At 37.7% G+C, this 26948-nt stretch overlaps 1 protein-coding gene across 1 annotated transcript; it reads left to right on the forward strand.

Moving 5' to 3' along the window:
* Window positions 1-1946: 1946 nt before the first annotated feature.
* On the forward strand, window positions 1947-13264 carry LOC104898132 (eukaryotic translation initiation factor 2 subunit beta). Its single transcript, XM_048648377.2, is given in 10 exon segments — window positions 1947-2007; window positions 2134-2205; window positions 10610-10733; window positions 10872-10924; window positions 11002-11056; window positions 11440-11469; window positions 11472-11510; window positions 11513-11529; window positions 12144-12289; window positions 12520-13264. Coding segments are annotated over 9 exon segments (666 nt in total). The 5' UTR covers window positions 1947-2007; window positions 2134-2187; the 3' UTR covers window positions 12704-13264.
* Window positions 13265-26948: the final 13684 nt, after the last annotated feature.

Here is a 26948-nt window from a genome sequence, read left to right on the forward strand (position 1 = left end):
AAGGATCCTTGGTAATGGAGAGTTAATATGACATATCTATTGACAGCTATTATTATTTCGTATTGTTTTCCTATAAAAGTAGAGCAACCCTACTTATACAAGTTTAGAGAGTGTACTTTTAACATGATTTTTAAAAAGCTAGTAGAGTAGGTGATTGAATTATTAATACTAATCATTCTAATTTCTAGGGATACTATTATGGATATATTAACTACTTTTCTTGTTTCTAACTTTCTCAATTTTCATTACCAAAAAAAAAAACCTTATAACAGTTAGAGAGTATAGAGACATGCATGTTCTATGCTTGCAAAAATTATTAAAAGAAACGATCTAACTTTAATATAAAAGTAGACCTAGTCACTGAATGAATTAAACTAATCACCAAAAGAAATTAACTCAGTCATTATTGGACTAATTCTCTTTTTGATAATGGGTTTACCATTGCCTAATATTAATTTAAAAGTAGACGATCTCTTACAAGACAAACTCACATGCTTGTTGGTTGTAGCTACCATTGCATTATCGCATATTTGCTACGCACATTTGATTGATTGATGGATCTTCTCATAACAGCCCACTAGACATAAGGATATAAGAAAATTTTGTGACACAGTCTCATGTGTTTCATTTTTTGCGCTTTTTCTATTAATTAATTGTATTCCTTTCATCAAATTTATGTACTCATATAAAGTATTTGCCACCATAATAATTCATTGGTTTTTTTTTTCTTTGTTAAATACTCAGTCTAATAGTCTATCCTTATGATATTACTTTTCCCATCTAAAAATTAGCTTTCAGTTCACAATTGTTTAGGAGCATAAAAGTTTCAAGTGTCATATGTAAGAATAGATAGGGAAGTTAATAAAATAAAATGAGTCTTTTTGGCTTTTTGTGCAATTAAAGAGCAATACATAATATCGAAAATAATTTTTTGGGTAAATATTACTCCATGAAATTAGTGTATATATGAAAATATAAGCACCAAGCTTCAATATAATTGGTTAAATTGATACTACTTCCAATTTAAATTTAATACTCTTATTACTTAGAGAAGTTTGGCTCAAAATCAATACTTTTTGTCACTTTCATAATCAAATTCTAACTGAAATGACCAAATATTTCTCGGAGAAAGCTAATTAGTAATTCGGACTCTCACGTAGCACAATCGTATGCTAAAATGTTTTTTGTTTACTACATCACTAAGATTGGCAAAATTGTCAATTTCAGCGGAATTTTCATGAATATATATCCATCAATTTCATTCGTAAAGGCCAAATATTCAATCCTTATTGATGAAATCTCATTGCATATATACTTATACAGTACAATGTATAGCTTCGATTATACGAACCAAGCTAAGCTAGATCTAGTGGTAAGGTTAGAGACATATAGAGTTCACAAATGTTCATTTTACTAGGGTTACTTTGGGGAGAGGATTCACGTCACCACCTTCCCTCTCACTCAAAGTATTTAATTGACTAACTTGTATCAAAATGACTCGTGTGAATTTTCGGCTCGATAGTGGTTTTCATCTTACTTACCTTAACAAAAAGAAGTTATGGTTATATGCCAAGAGTTCTCAAATTGTCCTAAATATACACAATGATATGTAAATAACAATCTGTAACAATACCATTTTGTATAATTATAAGTCTCGAGTTCCTAAATTATCCTAAACGATTACATTGATATATGAACAGCATCATATAACAATGATATTTGTATAATTTTGGGAAAACGTCCGGTATATTAAGAGATTTCCCAAAATAATAGGGGATATTTTGGGGTAGTAGTAATATTCTCTTCCTTTTTTTTAACAGAAATTACCGAAACGCCATTGTACTTCATTCTCGGTGATTCTTGCCGCATTTGCAAATTGCAATTTAGGGTTTTATTAGTTTTGAGTGTTTAGGTAACAAATTAATCGTTTTCCTCGTTGTTCATACAAATTTCTTCGTCCATTCGAGTTTCGACTACAGCTATTCTTTATGAGCTAGACATTTACTTGTACTGATTTCTTTTACATTCTCAGTATTCCTTTGAAACTTGAATGCTAGATATTTTTCATCACATTCAATTCATTCTGGTAATCTTTATACTAAGCTTAACCATTTTTGGATTCATTTCTTGCAGATTATAGTTCAGCCATTGCTGAAGGAACTCGCAGCAGCCAGCAAGCAATCAGCAATGGCGGATATACCTCAAGTGAGTAGAGTAGTATTACTGATTAACTCTACTTTTTTTTTTTTTGAGGGGAAAATAGTAACCAATTTATTAAGCAACATCAAGTTCCGCCAAGGCTAAGATACCTTGCGGAAAGTTATCAACAAAAATTTGTTCCCTACCCAAAGTGGGAGGAAACCTAGCCATCAAATGTGCCACGGAATTCCCACCTCGTTTTACATGAAAACATTCAAAAGAATTAAAAACCGATCCTAAAACGCAAATATCCTCAATGATGAGGTCCAATGGAGAGCGACCCCAACGCTTGGCCGACACCGCCTTCGAGAGCCCCAATGCATCAGTCTCCAGTTCCACCATTCGAAGCCCATGGCTTTGAGCCACCTGCAGTCCGAAGCGGGCAGCAGCAGCCTCAGCAAGGCCAGCAGGCCATACTACCTCCAGACGCCTCACCGCAGCCAGCACAACATGACCCCTGCTGTCACGCACCACCACCCCCAGACCAACGCTCACCCCCTCCATAATCGTCGCGTCCGTATTAATACGCCAACACCCCTCCCTTGGGGCTGTCCAAACAGACCGCGAAAGCCCGGAAGCTCCCACGGACCCACTGCCCTGCACCGCACTCGCATACTGGTGATAATCCTGAACCAACTTTAGAAACCCAGCCACCCCCACATCTCGATTAGACCACGGCTCATCATGAATTACAGCATTACGATAGGACCACGTCGCCCAAGCCATTGCCATAAAAGTCAAGAAATCAGGAGCCTCCAATCTTTCTTTAATCCACACAAAGAAAGCCAAGAAAGATGAATCAGGAGCATCCGCAATATACTGCGAAAAAGAAGATAATTCCCAAATTGGGGCAACAAGTGAGCATCTAAAGATAGCATGGATGATAGTGTCATTAACATGTCCACACCGCGAACAGCTCGCATCTCCCACAATATGACGGGCGAACAGCTGCCCCTTCGTGGCTAAAGTACCCGTACAGGCGCGCCATAGGAAGTGACTTAGCTTCGGAGGTCCCCCAATATGCCATACACCTTTCCAAACATCACTCATCTCGCCACCAAACCTTCCCACCCAATCCCGTAGATGGCCCAACCGACCCATCCAATACCCAGATTTCGTGGTATAAATGTCGTCTGAAGTCGGCCACCAATATAGAACATCTTCTGTGACTCGCGTGCTTAGCGGAATTTGACGAGCCAGAGCCGCGTCCTCTACCGTGAGGTGCGCCTGCAGCGCAGATTCACACCACTCCCCAGGCCTCTCTAATAAGTCAGACACCTTCAATTCAGCAGAGCTTTCTAAGTTTGGAGTCGGAACAATAGAGGAAGACTCCCCTGGCAACCATGATTCATCCCACACACCAATTTTAGTACCATCACCCACCCTCCACTTTAAACCTTCCAGCAACAGTGCTTTTGCCCCCCAAATGCTCCTCCAAGTGAAACTAGGGTCAAAACCTCGTAAAGCATGAAGGAAAGAGCTATGTTTATAGTACCCGACACTTATGACGTTATGCACCAACGAACTTGTATCACACATCAACCTCCACCCTTGTTTTGCCAGAAGTGCTTGGTTAAAAATTTTAAGATCTCTAAATCCCATGCCTCCATAAGTTTTCGGTAGACATAATTTTTCCCAGCTCATCCAATGCATTTTCCGTTCCGTTCCCCTCGCTCCCCACCAAAATCGAGCACACATGGCACTGATTAACTCTACTTTTGTCTGTTGTTTGTCTAATGTGGACATATGTTAAGCTTTAAATGATTTACTGTAATAAAGGAAACACTTTTGTCAGCGTTGATATTGGTGATTGTCTGATTGATGACTTATGATGTAGCAAATTGGTTTATCAGTAGGGGTAATATTTGCTGATTATGCATTTACAAGGAAATATGTTGTCGGCGTATACAAGTATAATAAAATCTAATATACTTGTGTAAATCTTGCTCTGAGAATAATTAGACAACTTAATACTAGCAATATTCAGATTACGATGGCTGTAATGTTCCTGTAAATAATCTCTGGCCTTAATTTTTATTTTTTTAAGGCCATATATATTCACAAACCATGCTGTATTTCTTTGCAGATTGCAAGCCAAAATGTTTCACTTTATATGTATGTCTCATGAATGTTAAAGCAAAATTCCTATCGGAGACAAGATATCATCAAAAGTTTGCACCATACGCAAGATAGAAACCCCACAGAAATGGGAAAACCAACTTCCTCATATGAACAGCCTAATAATGTTAATATTATGAAAAAATTTCTAACTGTATCTGGTAAAAAATGTCAAAGGAGGCTTAACATCACCTAGGAAAGTCGATGGCAGCTTTAATATTAAATGAATCTGGAGTTTGATAACTTTAAAGGGGTTGATAATAGGGGAGTCGGTGAAGCAGTAAATTAGTACATATATGAAGAGGGGGAAAATGGAAAAGAGAAGAAAATGCTGTGAAGGAATAATCTACTGTACTTCTGGGCCTCTGGGGGTTTTGAGGAGTAAAGACGGTGTATAGGGTGTTGACTGTTAGGAGACAAAAGTACATTCTGAATTTTTGATAGGCTTGAAGTGGACTTGATGATAGAGTATCCCCAATTTGGCTGTCTTCACTGCTCAGAAGTTGCCTTTTGGAAATTTCTGCCTAACACACATGCTTTTGCCTTTTGGAAGTTTCTGCCTAATACACATGCCTTTGCCTTTTGAGAACTGGGGTAGGGGCTTTGTTGGTGTGTTGTTAATCCAGTAGAAGAATTATCACTGTATGGATTGTTATATTTTTTCCTCGTCGAAGTGATAATGTACCCTCCCCCTCCCTATATGTTCATTACTTCCTGATAGAGATATTATTTGGAGGTGGGGTTGGGGGTGGGTGGGGGATTGGTAAGTGAAAGCGCATGCCTCCAAAGAAACGCAGTAAAGCACCCCGAAATTTTATGTTGATGGACCTCTTTGGCTTCTAATAATGAGAGACAATAAGTTATGTGTAGGATACACGAGTATAGTGTCTCTTCATCATGTGTTTGAGGACTTTACCCCTCCATGCACATATCTGCCTTGTGTTTTAATGTCACAACTGCAACTCCTGGTTAGAAGTGACAATTGCTCGTTTAAATTGAACTCATAGTTCTTACTCAGGTTCCCTTCTCGAGTATCACCCAATCTTCTCATCCTCACATGCCGGATTGCTGTTCCTTTTAGCTTTAGTTTTCACTGCTGTAGTTGATCATGTGCATGTGCAGTCGAGTCCTGTGGCACGTACCTTTCTTTGACTTTTGATCATCCAAAAAATAAGATCATGTCGAGTGTTTAAAAAGTGGTATGTTGTAGATCCAGGAACACACCTTGATGGTTTAACATCTTTTTCTCATCTTTTTAATGATCATCCGCTATCGTTTGGGCTCAAAACCTGCATACTTTGAAAATACGCCTAGAATTCCGTATAGATGGTATACAAGATATTTGTGAATTCAGTTTTCTATCCATATATGAAGTCAATTGTCTTTTATCTTATGAGCACTGATTTTTTTTTTGAGGGGAAACTAGCTCATGCACATTTTATTAAGAAACATCCAACTCCGCCAAGGTTAAAATACCTTGCGGTACATCATCAACAAAAAATTGTTCCACCCCATTAGAAGGGTTAAGTCTAGCAATTAAATGAGCTACAGTATTCCCTCCCCGTTTAACATGAGCAACAGAAAAATCAACAAACAAAGAGCGATAACAAACGATATCTTCCACAACCAAATCCAGCGGAGAACGCCCAACATTTTGCTGCTGTATGGCCTTCGACAGATTATAGGCATCACATTCCAACTCCACATGGGTGCATCCTGTAGATCGAGCCACGAACAAGCTAAACTTGGCAGCCATGGCCTCTGCCAGCGCCACACTCCACCTCGCCTGATACCGGTGCACAGCCGCACATAACACCTTACCTTGGGCATCTCGAATAACCGCCCCCACACCCACCGTGTTGGCATCCAACATCGCAGCATCCGAGTTAACTTTAACCCATCCTTCACATGGAGCTACCCAACTCGAGCGTGAACACACCGGCTCTCTCACAACCTTCCCCTGCGTTTTCGTTATGTAGCCCGCATAGTCATGCACTAGTTTTAGGAAACCCACCACACTTGCTCCCACACTACCCCACGGCTCACCATGCACCACCGAATTGTGGTAAGACCACGCAGCCCACGCTAAAGCCATACACAACAGCAACCCTTCACTATCCATCTTATCACGCAGCCATAAAAAGATAGCAATAAAAGAATCCATTGGGCCATCAGCAATGTAGTGAGCAAATGGAGAATAGTCCCAAATAGATTGCACCAAAGAGCAGCGAAAAATAGCATGAGTTATGATTTCCCTCTCCCCATTGCAATGTCCACACACTCCATCATCCACAATATGTCGTTTCCGCAGCCTTTCTTTTGTAGCCAAAGCTCCCACGCAAGCACGCCACACAAAATGGCTAAGTTTAGGGGGTCCCTTTAAATTCCAGATCGCACGCCACAGCTCACCCCTATCTCCCCCTAGCCGAGCCATCCACCCCCTAATATGACCAAGTCGGCCTAGCCAATACCCTGACTTGGTGGTATAAACCCCATCCAAGTTTGGCCACCAAAATAGAATATCCTTCGGCTTCCTCTCACTCACGGGTATATCCTGCACCAACCGAGCGTCCGCCTCAGTGAGGTGTTCCACCAATGCCGCTTCATTCCAGCCTCCCCCATCTATCAATAAATCCGCCACTCTCAACCCCGCATCACTCGCTAAATTAGGAGTAGGCACCAATGCAGATGTGTCGCTCGGGAGCCACGCATCGTCCCAGACACTAATGCTACGCCCATCACCCACCCGCCACTTCAGCCCCTCTAGCAGCAATGCTTTCGCCCCCCACACACTCCTCCAAACAAAACTCGGATCGAAGCCCCGTCGCGCCTCAATGAAAGTCGAGCCTACAAAGTATCTAACTTTCATCACTTGGTGGACAAGCGAGCCTCCCTCACATAATAAACGCCACCCTTGTTTTATTAACAAAGCTTGATTGAACGTTCTTAAATCACGAAAACCTAACCCACCATAAGACTTTGGTAAGCATAACTTTTCCCAACTGAGCCAATGCATCTTCCGTTCAGTACCTCTAGCACCCCACCAAAAGCGAGCACACATTGAATTAATCTCATCAAGAATCCCCTCTGGAATAGCGAATAAACTCATCATATATGTGGGAATAGATTGAATGACCGATTTTAGTAGGACCTCCTTTCCTGCACGAGACAACAAACGCTCCTTCCACCCCTGCAATTTTTTCCACACTCTTTCTTTGAGAACATTAAAAACCATCTTTTTTGACCTACCAATAACCGTAGGGAGTCCCAAATATTTCTCATGTTTTTCAACCTCCCGAACCCCAAACAAAGCACTAATCTCCAATCTTCTAGCCCTTGTCACATTTTTACTAAAAGACACCTCAGATTTATCGAAATCAATTTTCTGCCCAGATGCTCTTTCATACGTACTGAGAATATCAGCAACACAGAGCATTCCTGAGGTGTCGCTCTAGTAAACAGAATACTATCATCAGCAAAAAAATAAGTGAGAGATACGAGGGGCGGAACGACTTACTCGAGCACCATGAATCAGTCCATCCTCAGCGGCTTTCGACAACGGCGCAGAAAAAGGTTCTGCACAAAGGAGAAATAAGTACGGGGACAACAGATCTCCCTGCCGTAGTCCCCTCGATGGTATAATATTCCCCTCTACTTTGCCATTCAACTTGAAAGAATAAGAAACACTCGATAAACAGTTCATAATCTTACTAATCCAAGCCGCACAGAAACCCATCTTTTCCATTACTTTCTCCAGAATAATCCACTCCACCCTGTCGTACGCTTTACTCATGTCCAGTTTGAAAGCCATCGAACCAACTCTACCATCTCCGCGTCTTTTCATACCATGAAAAATCTCAAAAGCCACCATTGCATTGTCTGTAATCAATCTTCCCGGAACAAACGCACTCTGATGTGGAGAGATAAGCTCCGGTAAAAACAGTTTGAGTCTATTAGCCATCATCTTAGAAATCATTTTATAAACAACATTACAGAGGCTAATTGGTCGAAAATCACTCATTTGACCAGGTTCCGGACATTTAGGGATCAAAACAATACAAGTTTTATTCAAACTTTCAATCTCCGCATCCCCCCTCCACCAGGCTTTGATAAACTCCACAATATCTGTACCAACAATATGCCAAAATTTTTGATAAAATAAAGCATGCATACCATCAATCCCAGGCGCCTTATTAGGATGCATCTGAAATAAAGCTTCCCGAATCTCATCCGCCGTCGGCTCCACTTGTAGCAGCACATTAGACTCATTACGCACCTTCACCGCTGCCAGCGCAGCCTCGAAATCCGCAGGTCGAGATGATGAAAAAATGTCGGTGAAATAGCCAGAAATTATCTTCCCCACCTCTGTTTCGTTCGACCTCCAAACCCCTTCCGCATCTTTGAGTTTCAAAATCATATTGTGTCGTTTTCTCTGGCTCGCTTTATGATGAAAATAAGCGGCATTTTTATCCCCATCCTTCAGCTCATTGGCTCTCGCCCTAGCATGCCAATAAGACTCTTGTAAACGGTTTAACTCATCTAATTCAGCCACAATCTCCCTACATCGAGCTAACATCACCCCATCGGGACTCCTACCTTGCCACAGCACAAGTTCCTCTTCCTTTCGCTTTATCCGTTTTTTCACATCTCCAAAGGTGGAAGATGCCCATCCACTAAGGGCCGTAGCACACCTCTCTAGCTTCTTCCCTACGGTTAATGGGTCCGCCTGCCCCCACCCTTCTTGCACTACTCTCCTGATTTAATCCTTCTGAAATGATAGATCTACCACATACACATCCCTTGTTTTCAGGGAAATCAACTCTCTTGCAATAAATTGTATTTTCTGTCTGTCTTCTTGCTAATACTAATGCTATCACTGATACTTAAGATTAGTGACATTATGTTATATATCTCTGTTTGTAATGTTCATTGACAATGTTCTTCTCTACTGACCTTGGGAAACCAGCCTCTCTATTAGTGGAAGATAATACCCTTCACTACTCGAAATGTTCATTAAGCGTTGCCATATTATTCCCTCTGTTTCTTTGTTTCCTTGTAACCTCATTTCACACAAACCAAGGCACAAGGTAGGTTAGAGGAGATTATTGGGGTAGGTCGGGAACTCGGGTTAGATATGGGAAAAAGAATATGGTGGAGTATGGTTCAGTGGATTAAGTGGGGTACTGGGGTAGGTGGTGTTGGATTACAGTCCAAGAAGCACACCAGATATTGATTAGAAGTCTTTTGAGGAGTATAGAAGTATTATGGAATAAGAAGTTTTTTTATGTTTTAGGAAGTTTAATATAGTTAGGAGTTTATTGTTATGAGTTTAGAAAGAAAGGAAATTACTTATTCTCCAATTATATTGTTTCCTAATTATTTTAGAAGTCTAGTTTACAATTTACATATTCTAGTAGGAATATGTGATCTTGTAAGTCTTATAAAAATTGGATACTGGGGAGGTACTACTATTTTTGTGTACTTGATAGAAAAAGAACACATAATAGTTGTTATTTTTGCAGTTTATTAATCAAAAGAGAGGTGTTTTGAACCACTATTAAGTTCCTGGTGTGTTTTTTTTTTTTTTTTTTTGATGTAAAATTCCTACCAGGTGGGGGCAAATAAGGGTAAAGGTTTTGCCACCAAAGGAAAAGGCAGAAGTTGGTAGAACAAAATAGAACATTCCATAAAGGAAAGATGATAGAGTGGAGGGATTAATTGAATTTCCCAACAGAACCCATCTTATATTGATTAACTGAATGGTAGGGAAAGGGTGAGAAAGAAATAACTATATTTAAGGGTCTTTTGGTTCATTGCCAAAAGAGAGGGTCTTTTGGTTGAAGTATAGTGAATGCTTAAGTGTACCAATTATTTCCGAACAACGGGAGTGTATGCCAATTGCAACTGTTTATGAAAACACAAAAGGATGAACCTTGTAAGATCTGAATCCTCCCCGTGTCCGATATTATATTTCACGTTTGCTTTTGGCACGAGGATTAAGAATAGAGGACCGGAAAAGTAAGAGAAAGTATGGGGTTGGAGAAGGAGAGAGAGAAAGTAAAAGAAAGTGTGGGCTGGAGTAAGAAAGGATATAGGCTTTTTGACTTGTGCAGTTGTGCAATTAATTTAGGACAACTAATAGAGACAAGTGTGCAAATTAGTATTGGACGAAGGGAGTAAAAGCAACAGCTTAAAATATGATGTACATGGGGAGGAGGATAATTTATCTTATCGGTTGTATAGTTTCTTTCATATCCTTGTGTTTAATGCTGACTAAAATATCACATTTCAGATTGCGCCTTTTGACCCAACAAAAAAGAAGAAGAAGAAGAAGAAGAAGAAGAAGCAGGTTGTCATTCAGCATCTCGTGGATGATTCTCCGCATAGTTCAGCAGGGAGAGAAGATATGTTACCATGTCTGTGCGAACTTCTTAGAGTACTGACTAGATTTTTAGCACATTTGTCTTTCTAGTTAGGTTTACTTGATGTTCATGTTCCATAGCAACAGCTTCCATAATTATTCTGTGTGAATAATAGTTATATATTTGTTTCAGTGATTGAAGGGGGAGGAAACGTCTTGCTTGGCTTGACAAACAAGAAAAAATCAGTAAGTTAAGAAATTTCTATGCAAATAATGTAGCTTTAGCTATGCTTTGTGAGTTGATGAAGAATTTTTCTTTGCAGGTAGAAAGTAGTACATCTATTGAGTACAATACCGATGCTGCAGGAGATATGCATGGTAAGCTTGGTCTTCCAGTTTACTGTTTCACTTAAAAATGTCGTAGATGACCTATGCGTTTTTTTCTTCTTTAATTCTTTTTCTTTTAATGTGGTTTTATCTTTTATTCTGAGGTTGCTAGGTGAAACATAGTTATTTGTGTTTTAAGCTTACTTGGGAGAAGTAGTTCACGTGTTTTCTAAGATAGTATATGCGCTCGACATTTTAGCTAAAGATTATGGGGGCAGGCTAATCTTTAGCTCTTGGCAGGCAATTTGCCCACTGTGAAGTTTCTATTGTACAAAGTTATTTTAGGCTCTTTTGCATTTGCATCCCCCACTTGTCACCAAAATAAAGATACTTTTGGATATGTACAACTGAAAGATAATTTTGTTTTTAAATAGATAGCAGTGAAGAGGAAGAGGACGAAGATCCAGTGTTCAACAGTCTAGGTATCCATGGGGTGGAAGTGAACGTGTTACGAGTATAAAGAGGTACCTCATGTGGTACTTTCCTGGAATATCATAAGCATGGTTCATCAACTTTTGTTGGAGGAGCTTTTGCTGCTAATTATCATTCTAGTAGGATCTTATAGAAATTTAAGACATACGGATGATCTAATAATTACCCGATTATGGATTCTTGGACGTGCAGTTTAGATAAAGTAATTAGCTGGTTTTGTGGATTTGGACGTGCTATTTAGATCAGGTAATTAGCTTTTTTTTCTAGTGTTGTTCACACAAGTGTCTATTAAGAGTTCCAACTTATCTACTGAGGTTTCGACAAGATTATAGTTGCTCCACAGTTCTATAAGCAACAGGCAATATGTCTAGGAAGCTTCTTTGTATATACATGAAGGGCTAAAATTTTGTTTATTAAATAAGCTGGCGTGTCTGCGCCGTCACTGAGCAAGCTGGATGCCTTGTTTGTGTATTTTCCCAGTCTTAGATCAATTTGCTTCAAGCACTTGCTTGCCATAATCTCAACTCTGTTTTACTTGGTGAGATATATCTGTTTGCTTTGACTTTCTGCTCATAATTTTTTCCCATCAGTGCATATAGGTGTCATTAATAATGTTGGTGAATAATACTTCATTTACTGCATGCAGTTGCTGCAGAGAGTGCTTAGTTTTATGCATGAATATAATCCTCAACTTGCTGAAGATAAGCGAAGATCAGTTTTGAGGCCACCACTAGTTCTCCCAGAAGGCACTATGAAGACAGTCTTTGTTAATTTCACGGATCTTTGTATAATGTAAGCTGCTTTCCGTCTACAGTTATAATGAGACTAAATTTGTTAGGGCTCTTGGTAATTTCATCTCTCTTTTTCCCTGCTTCATTGTAGAAATACCCCCCACCCAAGCAGCTCATAATTACCTCATTTCTTGGTCCTGAATAATTTTGGTGTGATTTTATGAATGTAATCATGCAATTTATGCTATCATTTATTCCCATTATATTGATTAAAACTCGTGATATGTTCAGTATGCATAGACAGCCAGAGCAAGTGATGAGCTTCATGCTAACCAAACTGGGCACTAGTGGATCATTGGATGAAGAGAATAGATTGGTTATTAGAGGAAGGTTTTCTCCCCAAAGTATAGAAGTTTTATTGCAGATATATATCAGTGAGTACATCAAATTATTTATAAATGATTGTGAGCAATGAACATATATTGGCTTTACATGTCTGTTTTTCTTTGCTGTAGTCTATGGATGCATTGTTGATGCAGTCTTGCTTTGTTTACAGATGAATATGTCCTTTGTAATATATGTCGAAGTCCAGACACAATTCTTTCAAAACAAAACCACAATTTTCTTCTCCAGTGTGAACTGGTAACGATTATTCTGTCACTAACACGCAGGCCCGTCCTGAGCCAGGGCAAGAGGGGCGGCCGCCCTGGGCCCGGGGATGACAGGTCATTCATTACTGATTTCCAGCCACTAACACTTGAAAAATTAATCTCATGAAATTAAACAAGAACAAGTGAACACAAATATGCGCATCTACAAAATGTAACATAAATTTTCTTATCATTTACTTGCATGAAACAAAGATGAGATAAGAAGTTAAACCAGAAACTCGAGTCATAAGTTTATAACATGTAAATTATCACTAAAAACATGAGATAGCATGTATGAGAAAGAAAAAATAAGTTGAATTCATGAAACAAATAGCATAAAACCAATCGCATGAATAATCACATGAAGTAGATCTCAAAAATCGCAATTCCACACCAAAATTCGCAACAAAACAAGTAGATTCATCTAAGGAACAAAACAAGAACCTGGAACGAGCTTCTGCAATTCGACTTGCGTATCACATATGAGAGGTTCCAGATTCCAGAGGTTCTAAAGGAATTCAATTTGCTTATGAGTTGGGCACCGGCACCGTGAGTGTTTTTGGAGTGTTACTCGCATATAGGCTATATACCTATGTAGTTTAAGACTATATGCGAGTAAGGAACACAAAAGGTAAAGTACTAAATACCGTATAAAAATACAATGTATTTAGGGCGTTAGTAAAAAAATTTAGGGCGTCAAATAGCAAAACTCATATTTTTTTATGCACAACACCCGAAGATGTAACATAAATTGACGAGTTTATCTCTATAATATAAGCAAAGTGATGAACTACGGTGTTGTCTTGTAAAATTACTGTTCTACCCTTTACTTATTAAAAAAATGCTAACTATAAAATATTCAATTTTTTCTTGATCTATATCTATGTGTAATAACTAATAAGGAAACTTAAGATTGTTTAATTTATAATAAGATATAATGTACACATAAATATTTTCCAAAATAATATGCTTAAAAGAGATATTTTTGATTGAAAATGAAACTAATCTAACTAAAGCAATTTCAAACAATTAAAAAGTAAGAACTTATACATTAACATAAATATGCATATGAGACTAGTAATAGCTTATTGTACATCGATGATCTGTTAGAATTCTAAATATTATCATATAAATAGGATTATTATTCCTAGTCTGTTCTCTCCATCTTATTTTCAATTCAGTTACAATCAGTTGGATTCATGCTCCGTTTGGTAGTGTGTAAAATATTTTCCATGAAAATTAGTTTTCCTTTTCCTCTCATTTTCCGTTGTTTGCTATGCTAAGGGGTGTAATTCCTGTAGGAGGTTATCTAATCCTTGAGGCTTTTTTGAAGAATTGTGAAGGAAAACCCATTGTGACGGGCTCCATGAGTTGGTTTGTTACTAAGTTTGGTGAATCTGACGGGGGGTTTGGTATGAGGGATTGGGAGTTTGGGGATTAGAGGATGGGATTGGGAATAGGAGTTAGAAGGTGGGAATTCATTAAATATATCCCAATTCCTTGTTTGGTATGTTAGTGGGATTATGTTGGGAATATTATTATCCCATGTTTGGTATGAGGTACTTAAGTAGGGAATATATTGCTAAATTACAAATTCACCCATTTTAATGAAGGATAGCAAAAGAAGAGCAAACAATATTGGTGAAGTATATTTTAATGAAGGGTAAATTCGTCTTTTAACATAACTAGAAATAATCCCCCTCCTTAATACCTGCCCCCTCCCACGTCTTATTTTGGAGGGATAAGAGGGGTTTAATCCCATTCCCCTTCACATGGGAATTTAGATATCCCCTTAAACAAACATGGGATATCTACCCATGGGGATATAATATCCCATTCCCACCCCCTAATCCCCCTAAACAAACATCCCCTGAGGGTATTATAGAAGTACATCCCAATGATTCCCATTTGCTCCAGGTGAAAGTCAAATGGTTAGAGTAAAAAAGAGAGGCAATATAAATCAGATTGATGCATAAAAGGATAATTTTGGTTCTAGAAATAGTTTTATCTAGGGGTGTAAATGGATTGGACTGGATTGGACTTTGCCAAATCCAAATCTAGTCCAAAGTTTTTTGGACTCAAGAAATTGAGTCCAAGTCCGATCCAAATATTTTTTGAGTCCAGTCCAATCCAGTCCGATAATTTTTTCTTGAGTCCGAATCCAGTCCAGTCCAGTCCGATTATATATCTTTTTTCCCGATTTAGATTCAATGATTCACAACGTTTTTTGAGATGCTTGAGCAAAATCCACAAATTAGATTGAAAGCTTAAATTAACGTAAAATACTATGAATAAAAAGTTGAATTAGATGCTTACCTTGATCTAAGTTGAGAGGAAGCAGAGAGACTGAGAATTAATCTGAGAGAGAAGTAGAGAATGCGAGAGTCGAGACAGCGAGGTAGAAAGAAAGAAATGAGAATAACAGGAAGTGAGTAGTAAGGACTGAGGAGTGAAGTGAGATAGAATTAGTAGGCTACTAGCCTACTGCTGCAGTACTGCTAGTATAATTTACTTATTTAACAATGGAGCGAAGTGCAATAGTCTGGCGCCAAGTAAAATTGTCTAGCACCAGTTGAAATACTTAGAGAGGGTTTTAACTGTATGCTAACATGTACCTGTTCTAATGCACGGGTTTTAACTTAGTTATAGGTGATGAAAATGTGTTTTTAAAAATAGTGTTGATGTAAAAATAACATAAGAATAATGTTTTTTAAACACAAATTACGGGAAAAGAAATAACATCACAATTTTATATATTTTTTTTCGAGCAAATCCCGGTTTCTCTTGTGAAACTTACCAATATTATAATTTTTTTTTGCTTACTCATCATCATTTTCCTCCTTCCCTCCTTCCTCCTCCTTTCCTCCTTCCCTCATCTGTAATGGTTGAACCTTCACCATCTCTTCTTCGTCGTTCTCTATCTTCTTCCTCCTCCTTCACGATTCCGACGACTTCGTCATCGAATTAAACAAAAAACCCTAACAAAATTGGAGAAATAATGGCATGGTTAACCCCATATGGTAGGATTTATCTTCCTTTTCCATTGATGATGTTTTGTGAGTGTCAATCTCTCCATTGAAGCCACTGATTTCTCCATTGAAGTCTTAGAATGCCATTGATGGAGGTGAGAGAATGGAGGAAGAAAACCCACCGTCATTGATGGAGGTGAGACCGTGAGAAAATGGAGGAAGAAGACCCAGCTGCCATTGATGGAGTTGAGAGAATAGAGGAAGAAGAAGAACAATTTACAATATTAGCCCCAGTTATTACATGAAATGACACAAATACCCGACCCTCATGAGAAACATGTTATGCTTATCATGAAGAGAAACATGAATTTACCCTTTCTTTACTCCGTATTTTTTTAAAAAAGCATCACTTTATTTCTATGTGGTTAATATAATAATATATAAAATGTTAAAACATTGAAAAGGCCACAATCTTGCCATAAAGGCAATGAAGGGCTCCTAGCTGCGGTGTATTTACTTTTTGCCGAAAAAAAGAAACATTGAAAAGGATTGAATAGATAGTTTAATTTTGTGGATGTCTTATTCTAAGTAATAATATTTTCCTTTCCATCTCACTTGAGGTACCACCGCCACTCTTATTTTCCTATTCTTTCTTTTGGAGAATATTATAAAAACGACAGCCAATATGTCACAATAAATCATTTATTGTATCTTTCTTATTCGGATTTCATGGTCCTGCCCGATCTGCTAGAAAAATGGGCGGGTTTTGGCAAGACTAAAAGTACAATTTTAATTTACTTGTTAGCCCAATATTTGGGCATGAGATTACATATTAACTCAATCGTAAGGCCCCTTGTGACCCGTTTTTTTAGTCACCTTCAATTTCAAGTGAAAGTTGTGAAAAAATTAGGAGAACTCAACTCACAAACTACAACCATAATATCTTGATAATGCTCCGCCAAACAACGTAGGGTTCCATTAAAAGATGATGAAATATTAAGCGAGTGATGTATAATTGATATCATATGGTAGATATATTTACATCACCTTAAGTAATTACACCTTCAAGCACCATAAATAAATATATTGTTGGAAATTCGTTGACACCAAATTGTTGCAGCAAGACTTCAATTTTAATCAAGGTATCTTGTATGTCCATTCTATATAACACAATGGCAAAATATTCCTTTATTAATTTTGTATCAATACCCAAAATATATGTATTTTATGCGTTGTGGTGCTTTGTTTAATATGGTTGTTCAATTACAAGTTTTTTAGATATTGAAAATGTGTAGTTTGTATTTTTTTTTAGTTGTTTTTTCAACATAAATATTATACTGCAGATTTTTCATTTGAATGGCTAATATTGTTTTATACTACCTCCGTTAGTTTTTATCTGCAACAATAATTATAAAGGGATGTTAAAATTATGTGAAACAAGTTACAAACTATCCTTATTTAGTAAAAAAAATTCAATAAAAAGACCAAAGTACCCTTATCATAAAACTTAAACCAACAATTAGTATACTCATCCAACATTAATCAAATTTCTAATCTAACTTAATCTCCTTGCTAATTTCACCAAGAAAATCAGATTTTTCCATTCATTCTATCTCCTCCTTCAACCTCAATCACTTTCATCAACACCAATTTCATTTTCTCTCTCCTCCTTCAACTTCAACCATTTTCATCAACACCAATTTCATTTTCTCTCTCCTCCTTCAACCTCAACTTCTTGCATCAACATAAATTTCATCCTCCTAAATCAATTACTCATATTTGAGAAAGAATTTCTATAAAAACAATAAATTGAAGAAGATTTAAGATACGAAGAAGGAAACAACAAAGAATATAACTTCGGTGGTTTTGGGTCGGAGTTAAGGTGGGTTTTGGTTGGTAATAGTGTAACCCTAAGGTTATTCTTGTAATTGTGTATTATTACTCGTTTATATATATATACCAGGGCTCCCTAATTGGGTAGAGCCTCCTATTATTATTTTTCACATGGTATCAAGAGCCAACAAATTTTTCTAAAAACCCTAACCCTAATTTTTTTTATGTTCTCCTTTACGTGCTTGATTCAATATGAATTCTTCTCCATCGGTGTCAACCATTGATGTACCTAGCAGCGTTTCACAGCCTTCTATGGTTCCTATTTGTACAGTTGTGCCTTCTCAAGTCACAGCATCAATCGTTGATTCTCTTCCTACCGTATCTGGTTTTTCCATATCAACAAATGGTTTACACAATTTGGCTTCAAGCATGTCTTTTGTGCCTCCTTTTTCTTGGACTCCTACTCATCCATTACCTCGTAGATTATTCACTGATTCAGTCTATGAGGCGGGACAGTCCAGCTCCGGTGTGAGTCCACTAGTAGAAAAAAGCATTTGGGCTGCGGTTCAAACCAAACCGCAGCCCAAAATATTCAAAAAAAATAAATTAATTGGGCGGCGGTTCTATTGGGCTGCGGTTCAAACTGCCGCCCATATCTAATGTAGGATATGGGCGGCGGTTTGAACCGCCGCCCAATCAAACCGCCGCCCAATTGGAAATGAAATGTCAGGTTTTTTTTCCCTCCTCTTTCTCGATTTCAATTCAATATACTCCTCATCCACGATTTTGTTCTAAAAAAAAACCCAAATTTTCTTCCCTCCCAAATTTCATACCCAAACCCTCCCACATTTCGACGGTCCAAATCACTCCCGCCGGCGGTCGTGGGGCTTGTGGTCGTTGCTGCTGCTGCTGTAATTGACGTCGGCGAAGGACGTTGCTGCTGGTGGCGTTCAGAAGTAGGTCGTGGAAAGCAGGCAACCCTTTATATCTGAAGAAGGTGAATTTTGGTGGTTCGAAATTGTGAGTGCGGGTTTACCAATCGAATTGTTGGAACGAAATTGCTGTATGTATGCTTGAATTTGTTCGAAAATGAAGTACATTTATTTGCTTGAAATTGTTCGAACATGTTGTGTATTTGGTTGAAATGGGTCGAAATTGTTGTGAATTTGTGTGAAATTGTTCGAATTTGAAGTACATTAATTAAATTGAAGTACATTAATTTGCTTGAAATTTTTGGTTGAAATTGTTCAAAAATGCAGTTTATGATGATTTGATATTGTTGGTAGTAGTTTATTTGGTTGTTATAAACACAAATTCGAAGTAATTTCTTGTAAAATCTGTGGTTTGGTTTATGTTTTATGTATTGTTTTGTGCATTTAATTTAATAATATAAATAATTCAAAGTAATTCTAGGGTTTTTGTTGATAATTTGAGGGCTTATCTTCAAATTGTGTATTTTATTTAGTGTTTGGTTGGAATCTTATTTTGATTTGGAGAAAATTTCTGTTAGCAGATTGATTTTGTGAAATTGCAATATCTAGACTATTAGTTTTCCTTAAGCCATTACTTGGTGAGTAGTTCTCATAGAGTTTCTAACCTATGGAGGCCAAAACAGCCACTAGATTGTGGATTTATTGAGATAGTTAGAGAGTGAGTATGCACTTGTGCTGGACAAGAAATATTCCACGTTGTCCAATATGATATTCTTCCTCCATTGTCTTTGTTAAGTGATGAAAAAAAAGCAACTGCAACCTACTTGTCTCACTTATGAGTTGATAAAAATTTTAATCCATTAAGCGGCGTGAATAAGACGTTTATGTAGCAAATATAGTATTGCTAACTGACGGGCTAAAGTCATATCACCCAATCAAAAGTAATAACCTAAATCTCTCATTAAAGTAGATAGGGAAGTAGGGTCGAATCCACAGAGAAACGGGTCTTTTTACTCTCATCAATAAGTGTAATCTAAACTATTAACAAAATGATAAATTTAATTTTACCCTTATTGTTTTTTGTTCTGAATAAGTTTAGAGTAGTTCATAATATTTTATTAAAATAATGCAAAGCAAATTAATTAAAAATAACTGACCTTTAATCCATAATTTTTTTAATAAAATTTTGATATTATCTAATATAAATTTCAATTATTTTTTATCACTTTATTTCGGTCCAGGTTAAATTTTTCCGCTTTGTTCTTTCGATGGTTGTAACTTTATTTGAAATTTCTTTATTAATCATTTAATTGTGCATCTTTTCAATTTTTTTTTGGGTTTTCTGATTGACATATTAACTGATCAAGTACTTATTACCTCCTTATTTTAACGTCTCTTTCAAAAATTTCGGACCGAAAAATTGTTTATTTTTTGGTCTAGACCGAAAAATAAAACGTTCAAAAAAATTGGACTTAATCAGGGCCCTAATATGTAGGCTCACCATTGGGCCTCCAAAATCTCAGAAACGGGGCTGCTAACACGGCAAATCTGCTCATCTTTTCTTTCTGCTAATGCTACAATTTATTTTTTCAGCAGCGCGGTTCTGAACGATATGTGACAGTGACTCCCATTGGAGTTGGTTACAGTACTCGTGAGTGCAGCAAAAACTGTGATGTATAGTGAACAGCTGTGATTGCTGCTCTTTATGATAGAGTCACTTACCACTAGGGTAGACCTACTCATCGTTCGGTGCATCCAGGTTCCGTTATTGATGCTAGTGACTTTTTTTTTTTTTTGACAACGTGGAAAACGTACAAAGAAAAGACCAGGGCAGGAAATAAAACCTAGATGCTAAAGCAGAAAGAGAGACTAAAACAGACCCGAAAGTAAAAGACTGCCCACACACTTTCTTTGAAATGGCGAAACTCAGTGCGGAGTGAAGGGGAAGCTCAAATTGCGAGCTTGCCTAGCAAGGTCATGGGCAATCGCCACTTCAGGCCGCGAAACTTTGAGAATTTTGCTAGTGACTCTTGATGTCTCTTATGGTTTTGTAGATTGAATAATCTGGACTATATCTATAATCTGAATTAGCTAAGAGCTACGAATAAGTCAAACCTACTTGAAATGCATTAGTTAAATTGAGATTTCATTGTGACAGTTTCTAGATGATTTTTAATACATGGAAAAATCTATCAATTATTCATTATTAGCAAAATTTCTCAGTCACATATGTCGTAGTTGTTCCATTTCAACTTTTACATTTGTCAACTATGGTTTTGACTATTAATATTTTTAATTCTTTGAAAGATTATATTTCGAAAATACACATTGAGACAAATCTAGCTATTCTAACAATTTATATAATAGTGTTTATTTTTCTATATTAGTTAAAATACATAATCAAACTGGGATAGGTAAATAGTGCAATAGTTAAAGATTTAAAGTAGAATGAATAAAAATAAATAAGAAGTACTGTATTCATATCCCTTGAATCTTATTTTATTGTAATTTGGACAACACTTGAATCTTATTTTATTTTAATTTGGACAACACTTGAATCTTATTTTATTTTAATTTGGACAACACTTGAATCTTTCAAAAATTTCGGACCAAAAAATTGTTTATTTTTTGGTCTAGACCAAAAAATAAAACGTTCAAAAAATTGTTTATTCTATGGCGAGACCTTCAAAAACACGCAAACTGGGACAGACCCCAGATCCGGGACAGACCCCAGATCCGGGACAGACCCCAGATCCGGGACAGACCCCAAGCACATTTACTCCAGACCCTGCTTATGTCAGTCTTACGATTTACGTAAGAACATTATTTCCATGAATATTTTATTTTTCTAAAGTAAGAGAAACCCAATTTAATTAGCTTCTCTGCATGTAGGTTTCTAATTAGCTTCTCTGCATGTAGGTTTCGAAAGGCTACTTGCTGAACCGATTTGGTTACAAGGAAATAGAAGACTTGAGGTCACGAGGTAAGGAAGTCCATGATTATTGCATACATCATGTACGTCCAGTCCCAGAAAAGAAAGACTTTGACTACCTGGAGCGGAATTTTCTGTTGGAACCAAAAGAAATCAAAAGTAGTCTGTGGGATTCAATACATAGGGACTGGTATGCAATTACGAAACCTGTTATAAAGGATAAAGAAAAAAAAGATATTGATCCAGATTTGTTCTTCGTAAACGGGGAACTTCAAAAACACGCAAGAGTCGTCCCCCATTTCACAAGTGGACTACAAGCTCTTGAATTTGGTCTCGACAGCTTCAACAAGCTTGATGTGAGAACTAAGCTCCGTTCACTCGGTATGCAGTCGTAATTCCCTTAATGTGCTTTACTTTTAATTTCTTATACTTTGACTTACCTTAAATATCTGCAGACCTGAGTAATTCCACTTCCACATATGTTGATAAAAATTCTATTTGTTGGAGAGGTTTCAAGCCTGAAGATCTGAAAAGGGAGTTGTCCACTCTCTTTCTTATAGCTCCTCATGCACGAGTCTTCAGAACAGATAAGCGCCTGTTTCTGCACGAGTTAGTATTCTTTTTCAATGTCCGTACGGGAGATCTAGTCCATCCAGAGATCGTGATGCAGGAGTCAGATGAAGCCCGATGGATATTTAGTACTGGGGGGAATATGATAGAATTTGATGAAGATGAGATGATTTATGTTTAGGGTAATTTACGCCTAGAATTCCGTATAGATGGTATACAAGATATTTTTGAATTCAGTTTTCTACCCATATATGAAGTCAATTGTCTTTTATCTTATGAGCACTGATTTAATCCTTCTGAAATGATAGATCTACCACATACACATCCCTTGTTTTCAGGGAAATCAACTCTCCTGCAATAAATTGTATTTTCTGTCTGTCTTCTTGCTAATACTAATGCTATCACTGATACTTAAGATTAGTGACATTATGTTATATATCTCTGTTTGTAATGTTCGTTGACAATGTTCTTCTCTACTGACCTTGGGAAACCAGCCTCTCTATTAGTGGAAGATAATACCCTTCACTACTCGAAATGTTCATTAAGCGTTGCCATATTATTCCCTCTGTTTCTTTGTTTCCATGTAACCTCATTTCACACAAACCAAGGCACAAGGTAGGTTAGAGGAGATTATTGGGGTAGGTCGGGAACTCGGGTTAGATATGGGAAAAAGAATATGGTGGAGTATGATTCAGTGGATTAAGTATTACAGTCCAAGAAGCACACCAGATATTGATTAGAAGTCTTTTGAGGAGTATAGAAGTATTATGGAATAAGAAGTTTTTTTTATGTTTTAGGAAGTTTAATATAGTTAGGAATTTATTGTTACGAGTTTAGAAAGAAAGGAAATTACTTATTCTCCAATTATATTGTTTCCTAATTATTTTAGAAGTCTAGTTTACAATTTACATATTCTAGTAGGAATATGTGATCTTGTAAGTCTTATAAAAATTGGATACTGGGGAGGTACTACGAATTTTGTGTACTTGATAGAAAAAGAACACATAATAGTTGTTATTTTTGCAGTTTATTAATCAAAAGAGAGGTGTTTTGAACCACTATTAAGTTCCTGGTGTGTGTTTTTTTTTTTGATGTAAAATTCCTACCAGGTGGGGGCAAATAAGGGTAAAGGTTTTGCCACCAAAGGAAAAGGCAGAAGTTGGTAGAACAAAATAGAACATTCCATAAAGGAAAGATGATAGAGTGGAGGGATTAATTGAATTTCCCAACAGAACCCATCTTATATTGATTAACTGAATGGTAGGGAAAGGGTGAGAAAGAAATAACTATATCTAAGGGTCTTTTGGTTCATTGCCAAAAGAGAGGGTCTTTTGGTTGAAGTATAGTGAATGCTTAAGTGTACCAATTATTTCCGAACAACGGGAGTGTATGCCAATTGCAACTGTTTATGAAAACACAAAAGGATGAACCTTGTAAGATCTGAATCCTCCCCGTGTCCGATATTGTATTTCACGTTTGCTTTTGGCACGAGGATTAAGAATAGAGGACCGAGGAAAAGTAAGAGAAAGTATGGGGTTGGAGAAGGAGAGAGAGAAAGTAAAAGAAAGTGTGGGCTGGAGTAAGAAAGGATATAGGCTTTTTGACTTGTGCAGTTGTGCAATTAATTTAGGACAACTAATAGAGACAAGTGTGCAAATTAGTATTGGACGAAGGGAGTAAAAGCAACAGCAGCTTAAAATATGATGTACATGGGGAGGAGGATAATTTATCTTATCGGTTGTATAGTTTCTTTCATATTCTTGTGTTTAATGCTGACTAAAATATCACATTTCAGATTGCGCCTTTTGACCCAACAAAAAAGAAGAAGAAAGAAGAAGCAGCGGTTGTCATTCAGCATCTCGTGGATGATTCTCCGCACAGTTCAGCAGGGAGAGAAGATATGTTACCATGTCTGTGCGAACTTCTTCGAGTACTGACTAGATTTTTAGCACATTTGTCTTTCTAGTTAGGTTTACTTGATGTTCATGTTCCATAGCAACAGCTTCCATAATTATTCTGTGTGAATAATAGTTATATATTTGTTTCAGTGATTGAAGGGGGAGGAAACGTCTTTCTTGGCTTGACAAACAAGAAAAAATCAGTAAGTTAAGAAATTTCTATGCAAATAATGTAGCTTTAGCTATGCTTTGTGAGTTGATGAAGAATTTTTCTTTGCAGGTAGAAAGTAGTACATCTATTGAGTACAATACCGATGCTGCAGGAGATATGCATGGTAAGCTTGGTCTTCCAGTTTACTGTTTCACTTAAAAATGTCGTAGATGACCTATGCGTTTTTTTCTTCTTTAATTCTTTTTCTTTTAATGTGGTTTTATCTTTTATTCAGAGGTTGCTAGGTGAAACATAGTTATTTGTGTTTTAAGCTTACTTGGGAGAAGTAGTTCACGGTGTTTTCTAAGATAGTATATGCGCTCGACATTTTAGCTAAAGATTATGGGGGCAGGCTAATCTTTAGCTCTTGGCAGGCAATTTGCCCACTGTGAAGTTTCTATTGTACAAAGTTATTTTAGGCTCTTTTGCATTTGCATCCCCCACTTGTCACCAAAATAAAGATACTTTTGGATATGTACAACTGAAAGATAATTTTGTTTTTAAATAGATAGCAGTGAAGAGGAAGAGGACGAAGATCCACGTGTTCAACAGTATAGGTATCCATGGGGTGGAAGTGAACGTGATTACGAGTATAAAGAGGTACCTCATGTGGTACTTTCCTGGAATATCATAAGCATGGTTCATCAACTTTTGTTGGAGGAGCTTTTGCTGCTAATTATCATTCTAGTAGGATCTTATAGAAATTTAAGACATACGGATGATCTAATAATTACCCGATTATGGATTCTTGGACGTGCAATTTAGATAAAGTAATTAGCTGGTTTTGTGGATTTGGACGTGCTATTTAGATCAGGTAATTAGCTTTTTTTTCTAGTGTTGTTCACACAAGTGTCTATTAAGAGTTCCAACTTATCTACTGAGGTTTCGACAAGATTATAGTTGCTCCACAGTTCTATAAGCAACAGGCAATTGTTGGGTATATGGTAGTATATGAGGCTCAATGGGGTGTATGGGTGTGGAGAAAGGTTGCGTCGAAAGAAAAACGGTGAAGGAGTTGAAGGGGTGGCTCGGAGTGGCTCGAAGGGTGGTCAAGGGATGCTCGAGGGGTGCCCAGCTCACCCGCGCTTGAGGGCCGCGACCGCACGTCTGCGGGAGAGAGAGAAGCAGATGGGCTGCTGGTCGCCCGCGCTGGAAGGCCTGCGCCCACCCCGCGCCCGTAGCGACGAGAGCTGCTGAAAGTCGAAACGCACTGCCAGCCCGCGGGATGTCGAGCGCGGCCGCGGGCTGACGAGCCAAACTCGTTTTTCCGGTTTTTTTTCTTTATCTTTTAATGAGGGTATAAATATAAACCCTAATTATATTTATTCAGGATTCTTCATCTTTTAAACACATATTAGAGAGAGAAAAAGCTATAGAGAGAGTTCTTGAGCGCTTTTTTGTAATCTTTCTTGAATATTCATCGATTCCTAGTGCAGATTCGTGGTTTTTCTCCCAGTTCTTGGGTTTCCACGTAAAATTTCTGGTGTGTTCTTTTCTGCTTTATTATTTGATATTCTATTATTGTTTGATATTATTTCTAGATTGATAGTCAATAGAACTTACAAGTGGTATCAGAGACAGGTTTGATTATTGTCTAGATCTAGAATAATTAACAATGGAGGATTCAAAGATTAGAATTGAGAAGTTTGATGGGACAGATTTTGGATATTGGAAGATGCAAATAGAGGACATCTTATATCAGAAAAATCTGTATCAACCTTTGTCTGAAAAGCCTGCTGAGATGGAGGAGGCTAAGTGGAAAGTACTGGATAGACAGGCACTAGCGGTGGTGCGTTTGACATTGGCTCGGACTGTGGCGTTCAATGTCAAGGATATCAAAACAACGGCTGGATTGATCAAAGCACTATCAGATATGTATGAAAAGCCCTCTGCAATGAATAAGGTATATCTGATGCGCCTTTTATTTGGTTTAGAGATGAATAATGGTAGTTCTGCTGCTGAACATATTAATGAATTTAATTCATTAATAAGTCAGTTATCTTCGGTTAATATTGCCTTTGAGGATGAAGTGAAAGCCCTAATTTTGTTGTCCTCTTTACCTACTGCTTGGGAAACTGTTGTAACTGCTGTTAGTAATTCCTCTGGTAAAGAGAAATTGGTTTATGATGTTGTTCGTGAACTGATTTTGAGTGAGAGCATTCGAAGGAAGGAGAGTGGAGAATCATCTGGAGCATACAGTGCAGAAGGTAGAGGGAGGGGAAAAGGGAGGAACTTTCAGGAAAATCGGAGTCAAAGGGGGACCGGAGTAAGTCAAAAGGCAGGGCTAGTGTTACTTGCTGGGGGTGCGGTAATGAAGGACATTTAAAGAGAGATTGTCCTAGGAAAGAGAATGGGAAGGAAGAAGAAGGTTCAAGAAAGTGATGATGAAGAAGATGCATCAACTAACTTGATTTCGGAGTACGATTCCGATGCTTTGATGGTAAGCATGGATGATCAGGAAGAGTTGGTTGGGTGCTCGGGATCATGGGTCTTGGATTCGGGTTCTTCTCACATATTCCTCACCATGCAGGGAGTTGTTTCGGAATTTCAAATTCGGAAAACTTGAAAAGGTCTACCTTGCGGATGCAAGGCAGTGGAAGTCATGGGGAAAGGTGATGTGAGTGTGAAACTCACTAGGTGGCTCGTTGGAGTTGAAGAATGTCAAGTTTATCCCAAGGTTGAAGAAAAGCTTGATATCAGTAGCCCAACTTGCTACATCGGGTTA

Source organism: Beta vulgaris, chromosome 7 (genome assembly GCF_026745355.1).
Source record: "Beta vulgaris subsp. vulgaris cultivar EL10 chromosome 7, EL10.2, whole genome shotgun sequence".
Classification (NCBI taxonomy): domain Eukaryota; kingdom Viridiplantae; phylum Streptophyta; class Magnoliopsida; order Caryophyllales; family Amaranthaceae; genus Beta; species Beta vulgaris.